At 45.3% G+C, this 16,596-nt stretch overlaps 2 protein-coding genes across 2 annotated transcripts; both read right to left on the bottom strand.

Annotated features, from left to right (window-relative positions):
• Positions 1–471: 471 nt before the first annotated feature.
• On the bottom strand, positions 472–7,494 carry ZBTB8A (zinc finger and BTB domain containing 8A). Its single transcript, XM_065650620.1, has 4 exons — positions 7,360–7,494; positions 4,727–5,694; positions 4,077–4,246; positions 472–3,673 (listed from the first exon to the last, which is right to left on the bottom strand). Exons 2-4 carry the CDS (start codon positions 5,664–5,666, stop codon positions 3,341–3,343), a joined length of 1,443 nt encoding a protein of 480 aa, XP_065506692.1. The 5' UTR covers positions 5,667–5,694; positions 7,360–7,494; the 3' UTR covers positions 472–3,340.
• A 4,409-nt stretch (positions 7,495–11,903) lies between these two features.
• Positions 11,904–16,567, bottom strand: ZBTB8B (zinc finger and BTB domain containing 8B). Its single transcript, XM_065650710.1, has 4 exons — positions 16,535–16,567; positions 15,403–16,344; positions 12,653–12,831; positions 11,904–12,350 (listed from the first exon to the last, which is right to left on the bottom strand). Exons 2-4 carry the CDS (start codon positions 16,340–16,342, stop codon positions 12,030–12,032), a joined length of 1,440 nt encoding a protein of 479 aa, XP_065506782.1. The 5' UTR covers positions 16,343–16,344; positions 16,535–16,567; the 3' UTR covers positions 11,904–12,029.
• Between the last annotated feature and the right edge of the window lie 29 nt (positions 16,568–16,596).

Here is a 16,596-nt window from a genome sequence, read left to right as displayed (position 1 = left end):
GATGTTCAACGATACAGCATTGCTGTATAATCGTTGACAAAGGAGAGAAAAGGACAAAGACACTATACTTGCACAGAAAGCAAAGGTATAAAAAAGGAATGTCTCTTGAAGTGGACATCCCTGCAACGTTAGTCAGATGAGATGGGGAATGGAAAAGCAAGTGTCAAGAGAATGATGTACTTGAATAATCAAAACACGCATTAAGAAGGTGTATTTAAAAGCATTCAGACCAACATGAAGATGATGAAAGAAGTACAAGGGAAAAAAAAAAAAGATAAAATCAGGTGTCCTACTTGTGACCGGGAAAACTGCTAAAAGCAACACATTCAAATCAGTTCTTGTCAGGTAAATTAAATCTGTGGGAACAAGCCTATATGGTCTTTGCTTTCCTCCTTGAAAAGAATGAAAATGTTACTTCTGCTAATGAGTGGGATGTGATCCTAAGAGGAGTATGAAGACAGTCATCAGAGGCAATGCAAGGAGAGGAAAAGAAAACAAATGGGATTACTTTCATGTAGAGAAAAACAAGGAAAATACATGACTCGCTATGTAAAATGAAGGACGTAGGAAATATAAGGCACTTAACATTTATCTTGTCTTTCAATACAAAAATAATGGAACAACTGAAATTAAGGCGACAAATGTAAAAATGGTAACCTTTTTAAAATACAAACCATAACTGACCCGTGGGAATCACAGTCTTGAGCTAAAACTCCAAACTTAATAAGATACTTCAAAAATTACTACAGATATCTAGTTACTGAGAATAACAATTACGTATAAAAACAGTTGAAATCCTTGTTTGCCAGGCAAATCAACAATCTGCCTATACTTAAAAACTGTCTTCATATGGATAGATTGTTCCACTTGCTCGTTATAGACACTTCACACCTTTTTCTGAAGCATCTGGTCCTTGGTATTCTTAGATTTACGGTATCAGATTAGATAGAGTATTGATCCAAAACCACCCCCCAGTATAGAGAAACACTTCATAGTCTCACCTAATCTCAGTTAAGATTTCAGGCCCAGAGAGACATTTTCTTTTCCCCTCCCCTTAATCCACCCGCAAACACTCACACAGACTAATGCCGGCCACTTTGGATTCTGGGACAGCAGGCACTGATACCTAGAATTTATTGCGCATACTGTTTAATGTAAAGGGAAATGGAAAAATCTATTAAATTTGATTTCAGCAAGCACTGTCTCTTAAAATTTGATCAAAGTCATTCCATATCCTTTTATATATTTCTTTGTTCTATATTTGATTTTGTTAAGGTTGCTCAGGAATATTTCTTAGCCATTTAATAATATGCATTTTAGGAGTAATAAGCTCCAAGAAATTAACCAGCTGTTTTCACATCAAGTCCATTTTCTGGACTGCTGACCAAAGTGTGACGTAAAAATCGAGGCAAGAATAAGTCCTGTTTGGAAAATATGTTTTCATATGGGTCATCAGAAAGTTTTTTAAGTTCTGCCATTCTGTCCCCCTGCCCAAGTCTAAGCCAATGGCCGATAATTTCTGTAGGAGCAATGAAATACCACTTCTTGTCTGCTGAGAACATACAAGCAGGCCGCTTCTCATTTGAGGGGAAGGACACTTAACGGTGACACTGTCAACTTGGGAGGAAGCGCTCGAGCTGTCGTTGAAGAGACCTGCAAGGCTGCCCATCTGCAGCCTAGAATAAAAATGCTGCACACTCTGGTAATGATGACACTAATGAGGCTATATAGTTTTTTACACAAATAAAAATGAAATAGCGACTTTTTAGCTGTCCCTGGTAAAGAGATTATATAGTGTATATATATGGGATTGTTCTGTAATTTACCCTGGGTTTCAGCCAAACATGCTTACACCGTTGTATAAAAAAAAAAAGTTTTCTAAGTCTGTACCCATTGAGGTCAGTGATCCCAGGATGAAGATTGTAGAAATACTCAGGTCTGTCCAAGAAAATGCAGAGTAAAACACCCTAGGAGCGTCCTTCCACTCCTCTCCCATTTACCGACTGGGGAACACAAAGTCGCTCAGGTAACAAAACAAAGTGGCTTATTTTGTTATAGAAGTGAACTTTCTTTACCATTAGTCATCTCTTGTAGTCTAACTGCAGGTAAAATTACACAAATATGATGTCTAGCACTTCCAGTACATCTTGTTCTCCCTGGCATATAGTACAGACTGGAAAAGGTTCAAGTATGTTCTCTTGGTGACCAAATGACTTTGGGAATATATAAATTGATAACGACTCCATCTTAAAACTCATCAGTTTAAACTGTGTACAGGTCAATACAAACAAGAGTAGGCAACGGTTTCAGATGTAAAATCACATCAGTTCCATTTCTAATGATATAGTATATATACTGTACAAATTGTTCTGTCACTGTTATTGGCAAATAAAAACAGGGACAAAGAGAGAAAACAACAGCTAAGTAACCTGGTAAGGATTATTTCCTTCATGTTGGCACGGAGAAGCTGACACTGCCCCTGGCAATGCTGTGGGTGCAGGGCTACCAGGCACCGCACTCCGCCACTTTTGAGAGGTTTTTCTTTTTTTTAAAAAAGAGAGTATTTTACTAGTGCTTATTTCAACAGCCCAGTCTGAGTTCTCAGATTTCAGAATGTATAAATCATCTACTGGCATCAATTAATGATCCATATTTGTAATCATTTTATCTCTGATGTGTTGACTTGGACTAGAATTCATATGTTTAATTTCTTGTAAAGAAATAAGTCTTGAATGATCTGCTAAGGATTCTCCTTATAATAAATTTTACAAGAAAGTGCTTTTCCAGGCAAATGTGCTAAAACATTTATATGTTTTTTCTTAATTAGCTGCCTTTTTTCCTTATCATAACATGAAGACTTCGTCAAATTTCATAGATTATCTTTACTTCTAAATACTGAAGAGAAGTTTTCTTTATAATCTGGTGTGTGGGGTATTTATACTTTATCACCAGATAATATTACATATAAAACCCACATATCTCAATTTTCAAAAAGTGGGCAATTTGCAATGCTTGTATGCCTTTTTTTTTTTTTAAAGTATTTAGACCTCACTCCCTTGAAAGAGGTTTTGAGAAGTGACCCATTGTCTACTATAAAAAGTTATGCACATCGTACTTCAGTTTGCTTGTTCATCCATTCTTTCAATTAAGGATGGATTCTTTCTAATGACGCGAAGTATGAGGATTCTGATAACAAAAGTCCAAATGGACTCAATGGCATGTCCGTAAATACATGCAAGTCTGGACCTGGTGAAGAGAAACCGGTGAGTGTCTATATGGTCACAACAGGCTGACAGTACATTCTCCCTCTTCCATGGAATTCCTAATTCTTGTCTTGCAACTACCTAATATTTGGTTTTACTTCCTTTTCTTCTGCTTCATCCTCACTGTCATCAACTTGCTGAATGACCAGGTCGCTTGACCCGTCCTCCACGATCTCCACATCAGATCTGTTGTCTTCTCCATAGTGCCACTGGGAATCCTTATCCCCATCTTGTGGAAATTCCAGGGGTGCTTCAGCCTCCAAGTCAATGCGAATACTGTCTATGCCGGCTTCAGCCAAACACTCATTACAAAGTCTGTAGCGTCTCGTCCCCTCTTGGACCACTTGTCCCGTTAGCTCAGTCACGTGGCGCTTACACTTCCTGCAGATAGGCTTACATGCCTGGTGAATCTGGGAAAATCAAAATGAACACATTTGATCGTGTATCCACAAAGACGTGGTTTTTAAGATGACAAAAAGTAGGGCTGGAGTAGCATCAAATGGTAGTGTCAACTCATTTCAAGAGTCATCAAACGTTAAAAACGAACCAATCACAGCGCTGTAATTGCCCACTCAAGCTCTATTTCAGGACTTGCATAGAGCAGTACCTTTGCGAGCCATCAATTAACAAAGAAATTCATCCCCTTTCATACAAATTATGCTTCAAATCGACTTCAACAAAACCAGATTCATTTTCTATTACCTCTTCTTTTACGGGAGTCAATATATCAACCAGAAACACTTGTACTGTGTTGAATTATGCTGAGACAGATTTACACATTAAACAAATCACGCAGTTACTAACAATACATACTGTTCGAAAATGGCTACTTAGGTGATCTAGCCTGCTAAATCTTTTCCCACATGCTTCGCAAGGGTAAGGGCGCTCTCCTGTGTGACAGCGAAGGTGACGCTTGAGGTCTGCTTTTCTTTTCACCAAGTGAGTGCAGAATGGGCACTTGAACCTCATCCTGGGCAGATCATCTGTTAAGAAATAATGTGATTTAAAAAAAAAAAAAAAAGTTGTAACCTGTCTGGTCATGTAATGCTCTGGGAAAAGGCATTCTACGTGCAGAATAGAAAATCACTTTCATTTAAAAAAATGTTATCATAGGCCTTTTCAAGCACAAAGATCTTTTCTTTTCCTGTAAATTACACAGAAGTGCAATAAAGGAAGATTGGACCATTAGCTGTATTAAAATGAGCTTAAACATATCCCAAAACATCACAACTTAAATTTGCAAGATAAAGCTATAGAGACACTGAAAATTACATATTTTGAAAGGCTAGTTTTAATAAACCACGTACTTCAATCATTCCCAACTATTAAACTTCCCAAACTTACATTTCTGTACAATACAGATACCCGTTCAGCAGCTGTACATTAATTCAGTAAGGCACATTTTCTCACAGGCACAGCAGATGATTCACAGGTGACTCTGTGGCATTAAAACTCAGTCTTACCTTCAGCCCAGCTTCCCATGACCCCCAGAATGAAGGGCATGCTCCCATACGGCTCCTCTGCTTTTAAAGGCTTGGCTTTACTAGAAGAATGGGGTGATTCATGCTCCTGCTGTGACCCGGCCAAGCTCCTGGGCATCGCGTCAGCCCCTTGGCCGTACTGGTATCCCACGTGAGGAGATTCAACTTCTGGTTCGATCTGAACCTGCTCCTCAGGCTGAGCGCTGTGGCCAGCGGGCTCGGCAGCCCTGTCGTCCAGCTTGCTTGATTTATAGGGAGGAATGTCAGAAGGTTGCTGCAGTCCCAGGTGCCAGGATCTTTTGACGGAATCCTGCCGTAGCTCATGTTTGGACAGCTGCTGCTGGGCGGTTCTTTGAGAAGGCGGATAGTAGCTGAAATTGCTCCACGCGTTTCCACCCATCATACATGTCCCTTGATCTGGACTCGAGTGCGAATGCGGGGGGCTGCTCTCTGCCCTCCAGCCTGCACTGTACACGCAGGACCGGTCCACGCCGTTGGAATTTACATCTTTGTCTGACAGGCTGAAGTATCGATCCTTTTCCTTCTCACTGATGTCCAGCGATGATTTAATGAACGTTTTACACACGCTGATGACATCGGTCATCTGCAGATAGCTAGCAGCCGACATGACTTCGATGACGTTCTGACCGGTGAGAGACAGTTTGCCTGAATACACAAAATCTAGAATAACTGTAAATGTGTCAGGAGAAAATGCCTGGAAAGAAGCCGTCGTCGGCTGACTCGTTTCCTTTGAGTTCTGTGAAAGGAGCATTTTAAAATAGCCGCTGCTGGCAAACAGCACATTGCGATGTGCTTTAAAGACCTTTCCCTCCACCAGGATATTGCAGTCACAGAACAAGTCCTGCCTGCGCTGCTCATTTAGTTGCTGCAAGAGGTGAAACTGATGAGAAGAAATCTCCATTCCAGAAGATATGAAATGAAACGTTGCTCTAAAAAATAAAGAAAATAGTTAAACTCTTGACTTCGGCATTGTGCAACTCAGCTGAAGATGTCAGACTCAATTTTACAGAGATCTTTACAAATAATCTTGTCATCTAAATATATATTTAAATAAGTAATACACACAACTATGCGTTATTTTTATCCAAGAAGAAAACAGCGATAAAAAAGCCAGATAAACCAGTGCACATTATGTAGCACAGACGTGTGTGCTACAGCAAGGAGTGTATCCATCCTAAGGATGCAGGACAGGATTGTACGAAACAATCACCTTGCCAACAGAATAGGCCGGGGCAGGATCTCTCAGCAAAGCATCTTTTATTAACGATTTTGCAAGACCAGGTGTTCAACCTAAAGGCAGGCACACGGAACAGGGCGAAAAGCCCCTGCTTATATCCCCTCTAATCCCAGCTGCAATTTCCTTCCTCTGTTCCCCACTGGTTGGTACTGCAGGGTTTACAGACCACCCGAGCCTGCCTCAGTTTACCTGTCTCACTCATCTAATCCTAACAACCCCCTTCCCCTTATCGATCTATTTAAAATATGCCTTCCTGGCTCTTTGGCTGCCCTTCCCCCTAGATTAACTTGTACATACAAGAATCAGTTTGCATTCCGGGAGTAGTTCGAAGAGACTTTGTTTTACATTAAGGATTCATAGTCTGATGTCTCTCGGTCCTTCCCCGCGCTGGGGTCAGGCACCAGATCCTCAGTTTTGTAAGGACAACGTTCCTTCGTTAAACGTTCCTTACAGGATGTGTGCAACCCGCTGGCAGCTGCGCAGCCCTCAGACATTCCCCAAGCAGCTGTGCTTGAGGACCCGTGGCCGTGCCCTGAGCCGCCGTTACCGCATCGCCCCGCTCCAGCGGGCCCCAAAGCCCCGTCGCTGAAGAAACCAGAACCGCGACTGGGCAGCACGGCCCCGGCGGCCGCAGCCCTCCCGGCCAGCGCTCTCGCGCCATTGGCGGAGGCCGCTGTCAATCACCCGCACGCCCGGCCCAATTGGTCCCTCGACCACGGGGAGCCCGGGACGCCCGACGGCGCCAGACCCGCCCGCCCGAGCGCGGAGGCGCCTCCCGGGCTGCCGCCCCCACTCCCGCCGCGGGGACCGCAGCGCCAGCGCTCCGCCCGGCTCCGCGCTGCGCTCCACTGGGTCGGGACGGACTGGGCCGGGACGGGTCGGGACGGGCGTACAGCCCGGAGCCGCCCGCCTTAGCGGAGCCCCGGCTGCAGCTCCGCCGGCTCCGCGGGAGCTCCCGCCAAGCTGCTGCCGCCGCCCGGTGCCGGGCGCCCGGCGTGGCCCGAGCCGCTCCCGCCCCCGCCGCCCGCAGCCTCTCCGCGCTGGCAGCGCCCCAACCGCCCCCGTGCGCGGCCCCTCTCCCCGCGCACCCGCCGCCCGCTCCTACTCCCGCGCAGCCCCTTTGTTGCCGCGCCCGGGGCTGCAAATGGCGCCTGCCTGGGTCTCTCCCCAGCGCTGTGCAGCCCGAGCAACGAGCCGCTCCGGGGGCAGCTGCCCGCGGGCCGGCGACACGGACCCGGCTGTCCTCGGAGACTGCGGAGCCCGGGGCCGTCCCTCACTGCCCCTCGCAGCAAGGCTCCTCCGGGGCCGTTTCCGCCCCCAAATCCCAACGCCCTGCCCGTGCGGAGCCGCCACTCACCGGCTGGGTCCTGCGGGCGGCTGCGGCTGAGCCGAGGGGAGCGGGCGGTGGATGCGGGATCCCCGACCCCGCGTCGGGGCTCGCGGTGGCTCAAGGCGACGCGCTGCTCCCGCAGCCCCGAGCCCTGGAAGCCCGAACGTGAGAGAAACAAAAGGTATTTGCTGACGTGGGCGTTGGACAGAGACGCCCGAGGGCTGGGGACACAATTAAAGGGGCAACGCACCGATTGCAGGCGCAGCCCAGCGGCTGCCGCTGCCTGAGCGCCCTGCAGCCGCGGCCGCTCCGCTCCCCACACCCACAGCTGCCCAGGAGGGGATTGTGATGCCCCAGGTGCTTCCTTTTCACACCTTTATGTATAGCAGAGGGCTTTATGACCCAAATTCTCCTATAATATCTTCTCTTTTTTTTTTTTTTAAAGCCCGTTCCTATCTTCTGAAAAAAATGTCTAAATTCCTAGTACCTGAACCTCTCACCTTCATAAGTTCTGTATCTTTCTCCTTCTTCTTCTTGCCACCAGGGTCTTTTCTGTGCTCTTGACACCCCAGTTATTTTTTGTAAATACTTGTTTTCCCATGGGAGCCCTTCTGCCTCAGCCATGTCCTTTGTGTCATTTTTAGCCTTCCTTTCCATATGTTAAGATATTCCATCTTGAAGCCATTTATGTTGCTTTTCCCACTATAGCAAAATGGGAAAGACCTCTAAAGGCTTTCCTCTAATAGTTAGAAACATTCTCCCAGTATATCACATACATTTATTAATATTCAATTTATATGCATTTGTATTGTAACAAGAATTTTTCACCAGCTTGATTCCCCCTTTTTAATAAACCTCCATAGTTTTGTAGATTCTATCTCTTTAAATTCAGGCCACACTTTAAAAATCTTTCATGAGACCCATTCTGCTTGTGTAAGACTCCACTCTGTACCTGACCAGCTTAAATTAATCATTCTTGAACATGAAAGCGGCTGGAATTTACACAGTATTTCACATGAATCTTTTCAGTCCACTAGGCAATGGTGTTAATTATAAACCGAGAACATCTCAGCCTGATGTACCTACAACTGACCAGCCTTTTCCAGCCATGTTGGGTGTTGGGTTTTTGTTTGGTTTTTAAATGTACTACTATCCAGACACCTGCCTGTAACTATTTAATAAAAAACCAAAGAAGTTGTGTTTCACTAGAGGTGAAAAACTCGGTTTTATTTTCTAGACAATCAAAAAGCTCCAGAATGCTCCAAGATCCACAAATATAGTTAAGTCACTTCTACAAATAAGGTTCAGTTTAGAAGAATTTGTCATTTAAACTAGACTAAAGGACTTCAGTTATGAAACTGCTTTACAAAACATCAGTAAATTAAATGAGCACATTTGGAAGATTTACAAGGTCTTGCACCAAGAGGTTAACGCGCTACGAATACCAGTGCAGCATGTATTCCTTCAGTGAAATACAGTGCAATTATGTGCAAAAGTACTTTAAAACGTTAAAATGTCTACTCGTAAACAAAGTCAATTACACAGAGCTAAGACTTCAAGATTTGTAGTCTGCATGGCCTTTAAAAAACTTTGAGAAAGAGATTATATTAGAAATAACTCTCCTAAAAACATTATTTTTGAGTCTTCATTAAGCACCGTAGGAATATTTTAAAACAGCTACATCATTTTCTCAAAGCTTGTAGAGGCTGGATCTACAATGGAAGATTTCAGGCAAAACATCCAAAAACGCAGTGGAAAGCACAGCAAACAGATTCACACGAACACCCAGTCACAAGAATGTGGATAAACTACATCCTTTCCTATAATAAATACAAAGGCTGAAGGATTCCACTGAAAACAAAGCAGCACAACATGACAGATCAACAGGAAACATCGATTTTGGTGGCCAGTCCCGGTCCGGACTGTGAACAGCGAACCCCCCCCACACCCCCGGCGTTACACAAACCTGCACACGGCTCCATCTCTACGCACAAGACGCACAAGAACAATCTCTAAGACCAAAGAAAACAGGTCGAAGTAAAAGCGCCGAAGGTCTCTGCAGTCATTCCTGCAGCTCTTGCTACACAGACTTTTGCCAGAGGTTGATTTTCCCTCCTGAATGTCCTCATGGTTTCAGAGTTACCCACCCCAGGACGGCTCAGCCATGCAACAAGCTGAATTTTCGGCCAGGTTAATCGTGGCTCACCAGCCAGAACCACTTTCCAGCCTGGATCTAGTGGCCTGTACCAATATTTACAAGGAGGTGGCATCTTCATGCTAGAACGACCAGAGATTGGGATGCCTGGTCACTAAATATCATCTTGGATCCCTATTTACATCCTTATCCCACTTTCATTAGCCAGTTAGTCTCCCAGCAAACACAGATTTGTGACTTTTTCAGGTGTTCTCAAACACAGAAGTCCTTCCTGTATCAGATAAGATAACAACACCCTCTGATGTTGTATGGACTCAACAAAAATAGAGCAGCAGTCCAAAGGACAAGCCCCAGTAGGCTGGAGGTGGCGTTTTCAAATGTGCTGATATGATTTACAAGCCCACGTTTTGCTCAGATTTTCCAAAGTGCTCAGGACCTAAAACCACAGCAGGATTTCCAAGGGAGCTCAGCTCCAAATCTGACATCTACATGAGCTGTCTCTTTGAGGGTCTTAATTCAGATGGCTAAAATAGGAGCAAGAGAGCCCTGAGTTTTCTGAAGATCTTGTCCCAGTGAGATTTTTCCATGATGCTGTGCGGCACTATGATACCGTTCAGCTATTACAAACTCAAATTTACAGAGGACCTGCAATAGGGACTACTGAAAGCTTATGCAACTTACGTTACAGAAAATAAATGTGGTGAGTGATGCCAGTACCTTCTTGTGAGGGTGGCACTCACCAAGAACTTAGACCAGAGAGACATTGCAAAACAAGTCTCTTTACCTTCTGCTGTTTTCAAGAATCACTAGTAAAGTGACTGGTTTAAAAAGAAGCTTGTTTCTGCTTTCCTCATCCTGCTTGATCTGAGAACTAATTCTTAACTACTGCTGTGTCGCCGTAGGATGAAGCAGATAGAAGCTGAATTGTTCTTACGGTATGTGTAAAATAAAAGCAGAAGGCACGCAAAAAAATAACTGGTTAAATCAGAGCGCTCCTTGTTTTTTAGGTTCCATCCAATGTTTGCCAAGTGTGAAGTCTTTCTTTACACTAAAAACCTCCAGAAAAACTGTCTTGTTCAGTGGGAGCAGCTGCTCATTCCTTGTCAGCCATGTCTATCCACAGGCTTCTGATCTAACACTCATATACAATTTGCCTTTTCATGAAACGCTTATGAACAACATAGTAAAGAAGCATTAACAGTCTTATTTCACAGTATGTTTCAGTTTCGTCTTTTTGTTAGGAAACAGTAGGTTACCCATAAGCAAACAGGCTTTCTGTTGGTGCTGCATTTTCTTCTTAAGCTTCCAAGCTTGATTTTTGATAGCTTATATCAACTTGGTACTGGAAAGGTACAAAAAAGCGTCATCTCCTTTGAAAGCCAACCCTTATCTAGCCCAGCAAAGAAACATGAGGTCCATACTGAAGTTTTTTTTTTAAAAAAACAGTACTTGAATAAATTCGCACAACAACATAAACCATGAGAAGGATCACCAAAGACTAAAAGAAAATATAGTAAAAGAGAAAGAAGAAGATTTGCATAAAAAGAGGCTAGTAAAAATTTCTGAGATTTCCTACCCATTTGCTCCAAAAAGGGTATTCAGAGTTCTTTTATGTGCATAGCTCAGCTATTGATATTTAACAGCTCCTTGGCTACATCAGCTGTGAATCTGGCTATTTAATCTACCAGAATCAGAATTCCCAAGTCACCTGACTGGCAGCATTTAACTTCTCCTCTAAAAAGTTGAAGAAAATTGGGCAGTTTGCTTGGTCTAAATTGAGACGTCAGGACACGAGACACCATAAGGTGTGCTTAATATTTCTCAAACCAAGACTAGTAATGTCTAACTGACATTAAAGACACATCTGAAGATCTGTAGTCCGAGCTCTCAAGAGAGGAAGATGCACTAAAAACAATCCAGAAAGAGAAACTTGTTCTCTAAATACCTGCAATTAAGGACATGTGAAATATATTTATTCTTACTGCCTGTGCTTTAAGCAGCAGCATATTTTGTTATCCTGGTTTGTCTGCCCTGGTTTCCAGTCAAATCCAGTCTAAACAAACACTTAAGATTTACAATTTAGATAATACTGTCCTAATAAAGAAGGATCACAACTTGGTTTAGAGAAGTCCCACGGTAATGGATGATAACTACATTTTTTTAAGTGTAATCTTCAGAGAGAAGATGGTGCCCCTTTCAGATCAGGGATTAAGGACCACGACAGCGTTATTTGAAGAAACCTGTTATCAAACCAACACAGAGATGTTCCACCTGCAAAAGCAGAACTAGGAGGCAGAGACACCACTGGAAATTGCTCAAGTATAACCTCTGTGAACCCCAGACTGAAGATTCTTCACAGATTTCTGGTGCACAGCACTGAAAACTTTAAAGTATTAAAAATTCAAATTCTCCCCACTCTTCTATTAAAAAAAAAACCCCAGCAGAATAATAAAAACCAACACAGTCTTACTAATTGGGCAAATACGCAGTTTTGTGTTGCAGACCGACCACTGCCAGGGAGACACTGTAAATGCTCCCACTGCTACATGAGTGTTTCTCGGTCCGATAAGCTCCGGTGGATTTCCCGCTTGTCCTCAGCATCGGCATCATCATCGTCGTCGGCCGGATCGTTCTCCTCTCCAGACTCCACGTATATGGGCCAGTCGTTATCGGCATCACCTTTCTCTTGGCCTTCTGAGGAGGGTTCCACCAGGCTGAGGTTGATGGGCATCGAGTCCTCGTGGGTCGTGGTCACACAAGTGCAGCTGTCGCACAAGCCGAAGCGGCGCAATCCCTGGGACAGGCTGCTCGTGAACGTTCTCCTGCAGCCTTTACAGATGATCGGCTTGTTGGATCGATGCACCTGAAGTTAAAAATAAAACATTACGGGGAAAAAAGGCCATCTGCCGTCTTGCTTTACCTCTTTCTGGGTCTGCTCCTAGAGCAGAAAAACATCTACACTTGAGCTATAGGGCAGATGATCCCATCACATTTCCAGCGACAAAAATTTGAGGCTACATAAGTTCTAATGAAATGAACATCACTGGCTTAAACTTACTATTAGAAAAGCTTATCTCACAATCATTTTGTCCAAAGTATTTTGGGAAATATGATCAGGAAACAGCAGAATCTTTTAAAAATGTCCTGGTAATTGCTCAAACTTACACTCAAAGCGTGACTGCGAAGGTGCTCCTGCCGAGTGAAGCGTTTCCCGCAGGTCTCACAGGGGTAGGGCCGCTCGCCGGTGTGAGAGCGAATGTGCCGCTTCAGGATCCCTTTCTGTTTGGCCGTGTAGGGACAGAACGGACATTTGTGAAGCTTGATTGGCACCACTAACACATCACCTTTTGAAAGAAAACACAAGGCGTTAGGTTAGGCAGTTCACCGATAGCCGCTCAGCCCCCTCGCTGCAAATCTGAGTGAATTGACTCTCTCCGCTTTCTGTATTGGGCTTACCTGGAATTTCTGTAAGCTGTGCAATTTCAGAAGACATCCATGCAGCTGCAGGTGATCGAGTCCCCTGAAAATCAGCCTGCCTGTACTCACATAGCTGATACTCCAAGTGAGTTGGCTCATAACAGAAAACCAAAGTAATTTAAGAAGCCATTTAATTAATTGCCAAAATTTTGCTTTTAGTGCAGCGGGGTCTCTGCACTATCCCAGCCAGAGAAAGTCTCCTACTTTGTGGGGTTTTTTTAAGATACCATTAGTGTTAAACAGCATTAGAAATGAAAATCTTTAACACAAATTACAGGCAGAAGTAGTGCAATGTTTCCCATATGCTTTTACAACACGCATAAATTTAGATGTGGGGAGCCCATCTAAAAACATCAACGCTTGTTTCTACTGCCATTCACTTCAGCCTTTCTATTGGCAATACCAAGACAAAGGGCTCTGACCCATTTGCTGATATTTTACTTTTCCCAAACATCAAATTGTATGCACACAAGTAACATGTAATTTATGAAGTGAGATGCAAAAAGAATTACATTTGAAGATAACATTTTACATAAACGTGGGCATTGCCAAGTTTTTCGGTGTCAGCCCAGCTATGAGCTTCCTTTCCAGCACAAAGGTTGAGACATTCTGCTACAACATGAGTTTTCCCAGTTTCAGGTACTGATCCACATCAAGCCTTGAGCTCGTCCCCAGTTACACCCAAGTAGCTGGAGCTGTAGAACCTTCCTTTTACTGAGGTTTGTCCAACCCAGCCTCAAAAAAAGGGAATGTCTAGTATTAACGCAAATGAAATTCATCTCACCCAATTTTGGACCTTGGTGAGGTATTACTAATCCCTGCTGGGCATTTAGAGCTCTGTTTAAAATAGAAAAGCTTCCAGGCTCTCCAGAGGTGCCTGTTTACCCTCTGTCGGCTGTGAAGGGGACCAGGCGACTGGAACGATGTGGACACTTGAGAGTAAGTGGCGTTTATCTCATGTGCCAGCCCAAATGCCTGAGAGAACCACTCTTTTACTGGGACCTCGTATTGCTCATTCCTGGTGTCTTGTGAAAACGCTAAGACAGCAGGAGCACTACAAGCTGAGAAAAGATACTTCCATTCCACTGAATTCTGACGATGTTCAGTTTTAGCAGACAAATATAACTGAACACAAGGTTTGGGTTTTTTTTCCCCCACTCCTATTTAAAGCACATTGACCACTGGTTATTCTAATATGTTGTCCTAACACCTGATGTTCTCTATCAAATTCTGGAAGCATTTCCCTTTTAATGATGCATTAAGAGCCTGAAGATTTTTTAAGAGGAAAATAAACAAGGAAATTTTGTGTGTTAGATGCTCCTGCCTTGCTACACATCAAAAAGCACAGGCATGATCTGGTGAGAGCACTCTGCTCTGATAACTTAAGACTTTTTCTAACTGTAAGACTGGATTTGTGATTTTATCAGATTCCTTGTTTTAAAGCAGTGAGAGATAATATTTGGTTTATTGGCTTTAAGATTGCACATGCGTGCTTGAGCTGGAAATGATGTGAACATAAGCTTGCTATCCAGAATACTCAGTGAAAGGTTTTCGCTCTGCTACCCGCAGCTTTGCTGCATTTGTCACATCCTGAACAACGGTGGCACAATTTGTCAGAGCCGCCTCCGTAAGGCAGTTTGGACAAGGCGAGTTGTGCGCCAAAGTTACCTTGAATAGATAAAATGCTCAAATCCTTATTGTCCAGGAGAAATGCAGATGGACGCGACCTTCTCCAGGTCCCTGCCACAGCTGCTGGGAGATGTTCCTGCCAGCGTGGGACATCCCAACAGGCTTGGGAAAGTAGCGGAACCTCGGTGATCAGCAGCTGAAAAGCGAGTCTGCCTCTAGAGGTAAAAGTTAAGCCTTGTCTTTATGCGCTACCCCAGAGTTTCAAGCTTTGAGTGCTCTTAAAGAATTTCAGTATTGAATAAAACTGATTTCTGCCGTTTTGAAGTTCAAAGCAAGTACCAGCAAACAGACTGTCAGCCAGCAACCGAGGCGCTGGCAGGAGCTCCGCTGAATCAGCTGCTTCTGCTCTGTCAGGTTCTACAGCAGATCCCTCTTGTGGCAGCTCAGCTTCTCTTTCTGATTGCTCCTTATAGCACTAACATTACCAGAGGATGATTCTTTTTAAAAATTCGCTGGCAATTCAACAGAGTCCCAAGTGAGATCATTTATTGAAGCAGTGTCACAAACACCGAACTCCAGGGGCTGTTCCAAAAAGACTGTAAAAGCTGTTAGAAATACTTACCTCCCAGTGCTGCACTGAATAAATGAGTACAGCTTTCTTTTGAAGTCCAGAACAATAGTTTATTTCGCTACGGCATAATATTCAGCAACATATTCCTCAACAAGAACGAGAATAACAAAAGAAGTCGCACAACTAAGCGCTTTCCTCCTCAATTATACAGACTACACTCCCCCCGGAGTCCTCTCACCTGCGTCCTCACCATACCAGTCGCTGTGAATGTCCATCATGGAACTCACGGCCACCCCCGCATCCTCCGGCCTACCCTCAAAGCCCCGGACAAAGTGATGAACCACATCGTCCTTCCTCTGAGCCGAGCTGTTGCGCAGCAGGACCTCCAGGAACTGTTTCATGTGGTAGTTGTTGCATGGCAGGTCGGCGGCCGGCCCACCGTGCAGCCCCTCTTCCACCTGCTCCAGGGACAGCGGGGCCGGGTACTGCGGCAGCCGCTCGCCCGCCTCCACTTCATCCGAGTCCAACTCCACTTTGGGTTCCACCCCCTTGGGCAGCGAGGAATTCACGTCCTCTGGCGAGCGGCTGCTCTCGGGGTCCCCGACCACGAGCTCCAGGGGGTGGCAGCCGCTGCACTGGCCGCAGGGGGGGTCCCTGGGACAATCCGTGACCCTGTTCTTGTCCTGCAGCGTCGAGCCTGGGGCAGAGCCGTGGCTCTTGGAGCCGAACAAGGGGCCCTCTCTCGCAGGGCCGCCGCTCCCGCTGTCCGCCTGGTAGAAAGCGGCTTCTCTCTCGATCTTCCTGCAAATATCCAACGACGACCTTATGTACGTTTTGCAGAAGTTGACCACGTCGGTCATCTGCAAGTAGCTTGCGGCGGACATCACCTCGATCACGTTCTCCCCGCAGAGGTCGAGCTTCCCGGAATAAAGGAAATCCAGGATGATGGAGAAGGCGTCGGAGGTGACGATGTCCAGTGAGGCGGTGCTGTGGCGGCCGCTGTCCTGGATGTAGTGGATGAGCAGCGCTCGGAAGTACCCGCTGTTGGCGAACAGAATGTTCTTGTGGGCTTTGAAGATCCTGCCCTCCACGATGATGCTGCAGTCGCAGAAGAAGTCCCGTTTGCGCTGCTCGTTCAGCTCCCCCAGCAACTTCGTGTAGTACGACTGCATCTCCATCGCTGCCGGGGGAAACGGGGAGGCACCGTCAGCAGGGGGGACGCGCCGGGGACCACCAGCGGGCACCGGCGGGGCTGTGAGCAGCCAAACCGCCTCCCCTCCCTCCCTTTCTCCCCTCCTAGCCCTGCTCCGTCCCCGGGAGGCGCCCCCACCACGCCAAAGCTCCTCCCGGTACCGAGCGCCCCCTCTCACCGTTCGCCGCCGCTCCCGCCCGGCCGCCCTCCGGGAGGCGGACCAGGAAGTGACGTTTGCTA

This window comes from Caloenas nicobarica, chromosome 23 (genome assembly GCF_036013445.1).
Source record: "Caloenas nicobarica isolate bCalNic1 chromosome 23, bCalNic1.hap1, whole genome shotgun sequence".
Lineage (NCBI taxonomy): Eukaryota > Metazoa > Chordata > Aves > Columbiformes > Columbidae > Caloenas > Caloenas nicobarica.
This window is presented reverse-complemented; position numbering and strand designations above follow the sequence as displayed.

What these genes read in the sequence shown, in the direction of transcription:
- ZBTB8A (XM_065650620.1), bottom strand. Translation starts at nt 5,666, where the DNA reads ATGGAGATTTCTTCTCATCAGTTTCACCTCTTGCAGCAACTAAATGAG. An exon ending in CATGGGAAGCTGGGCTGAAG is followed by an intron (nt 4,247 to 4,726) that starts GTAAGACTGAGT and finishes ATTTCTTAACAG; the next exon opens with ATGATCTGCCCAGGATGAGG. An exon ending in TAAGTAGCCATTTTCGAACA is followed by an intron (nt 3,674 to 4,076) that starts GTATGTATTGTT and finishes TGATTTTCCCAG; the next exon opens with ATTCACCAGGCATGTAAGCC.
- ZBTB8B (XM_065650710.1), bottom strand. Translation starts at nt 16,342, where the DNA reads ATGGAGATGCAGTCGTACTACACGAAGTTGCTGGGGGAGCTGAACGAG. An exon ending in CTGGTATGGTGAGGACGCAG is followed by an intron (nt 12,832 to 15,402) that starts GTGAGAGGACTC and finishes TTCTTTCAAAAG; the next exon opens with GTGATGTGTTAGTGGTGCCA. An exon ending in TTCGCAGTCACGCTTTGAGT is followed by an intron (nt 12,351 to 12,652) that starts GTAAGTTTGAGC and finishes TTTTAACTTCAG; the next exon opens with GTGCATCGATCCAACAAGCC.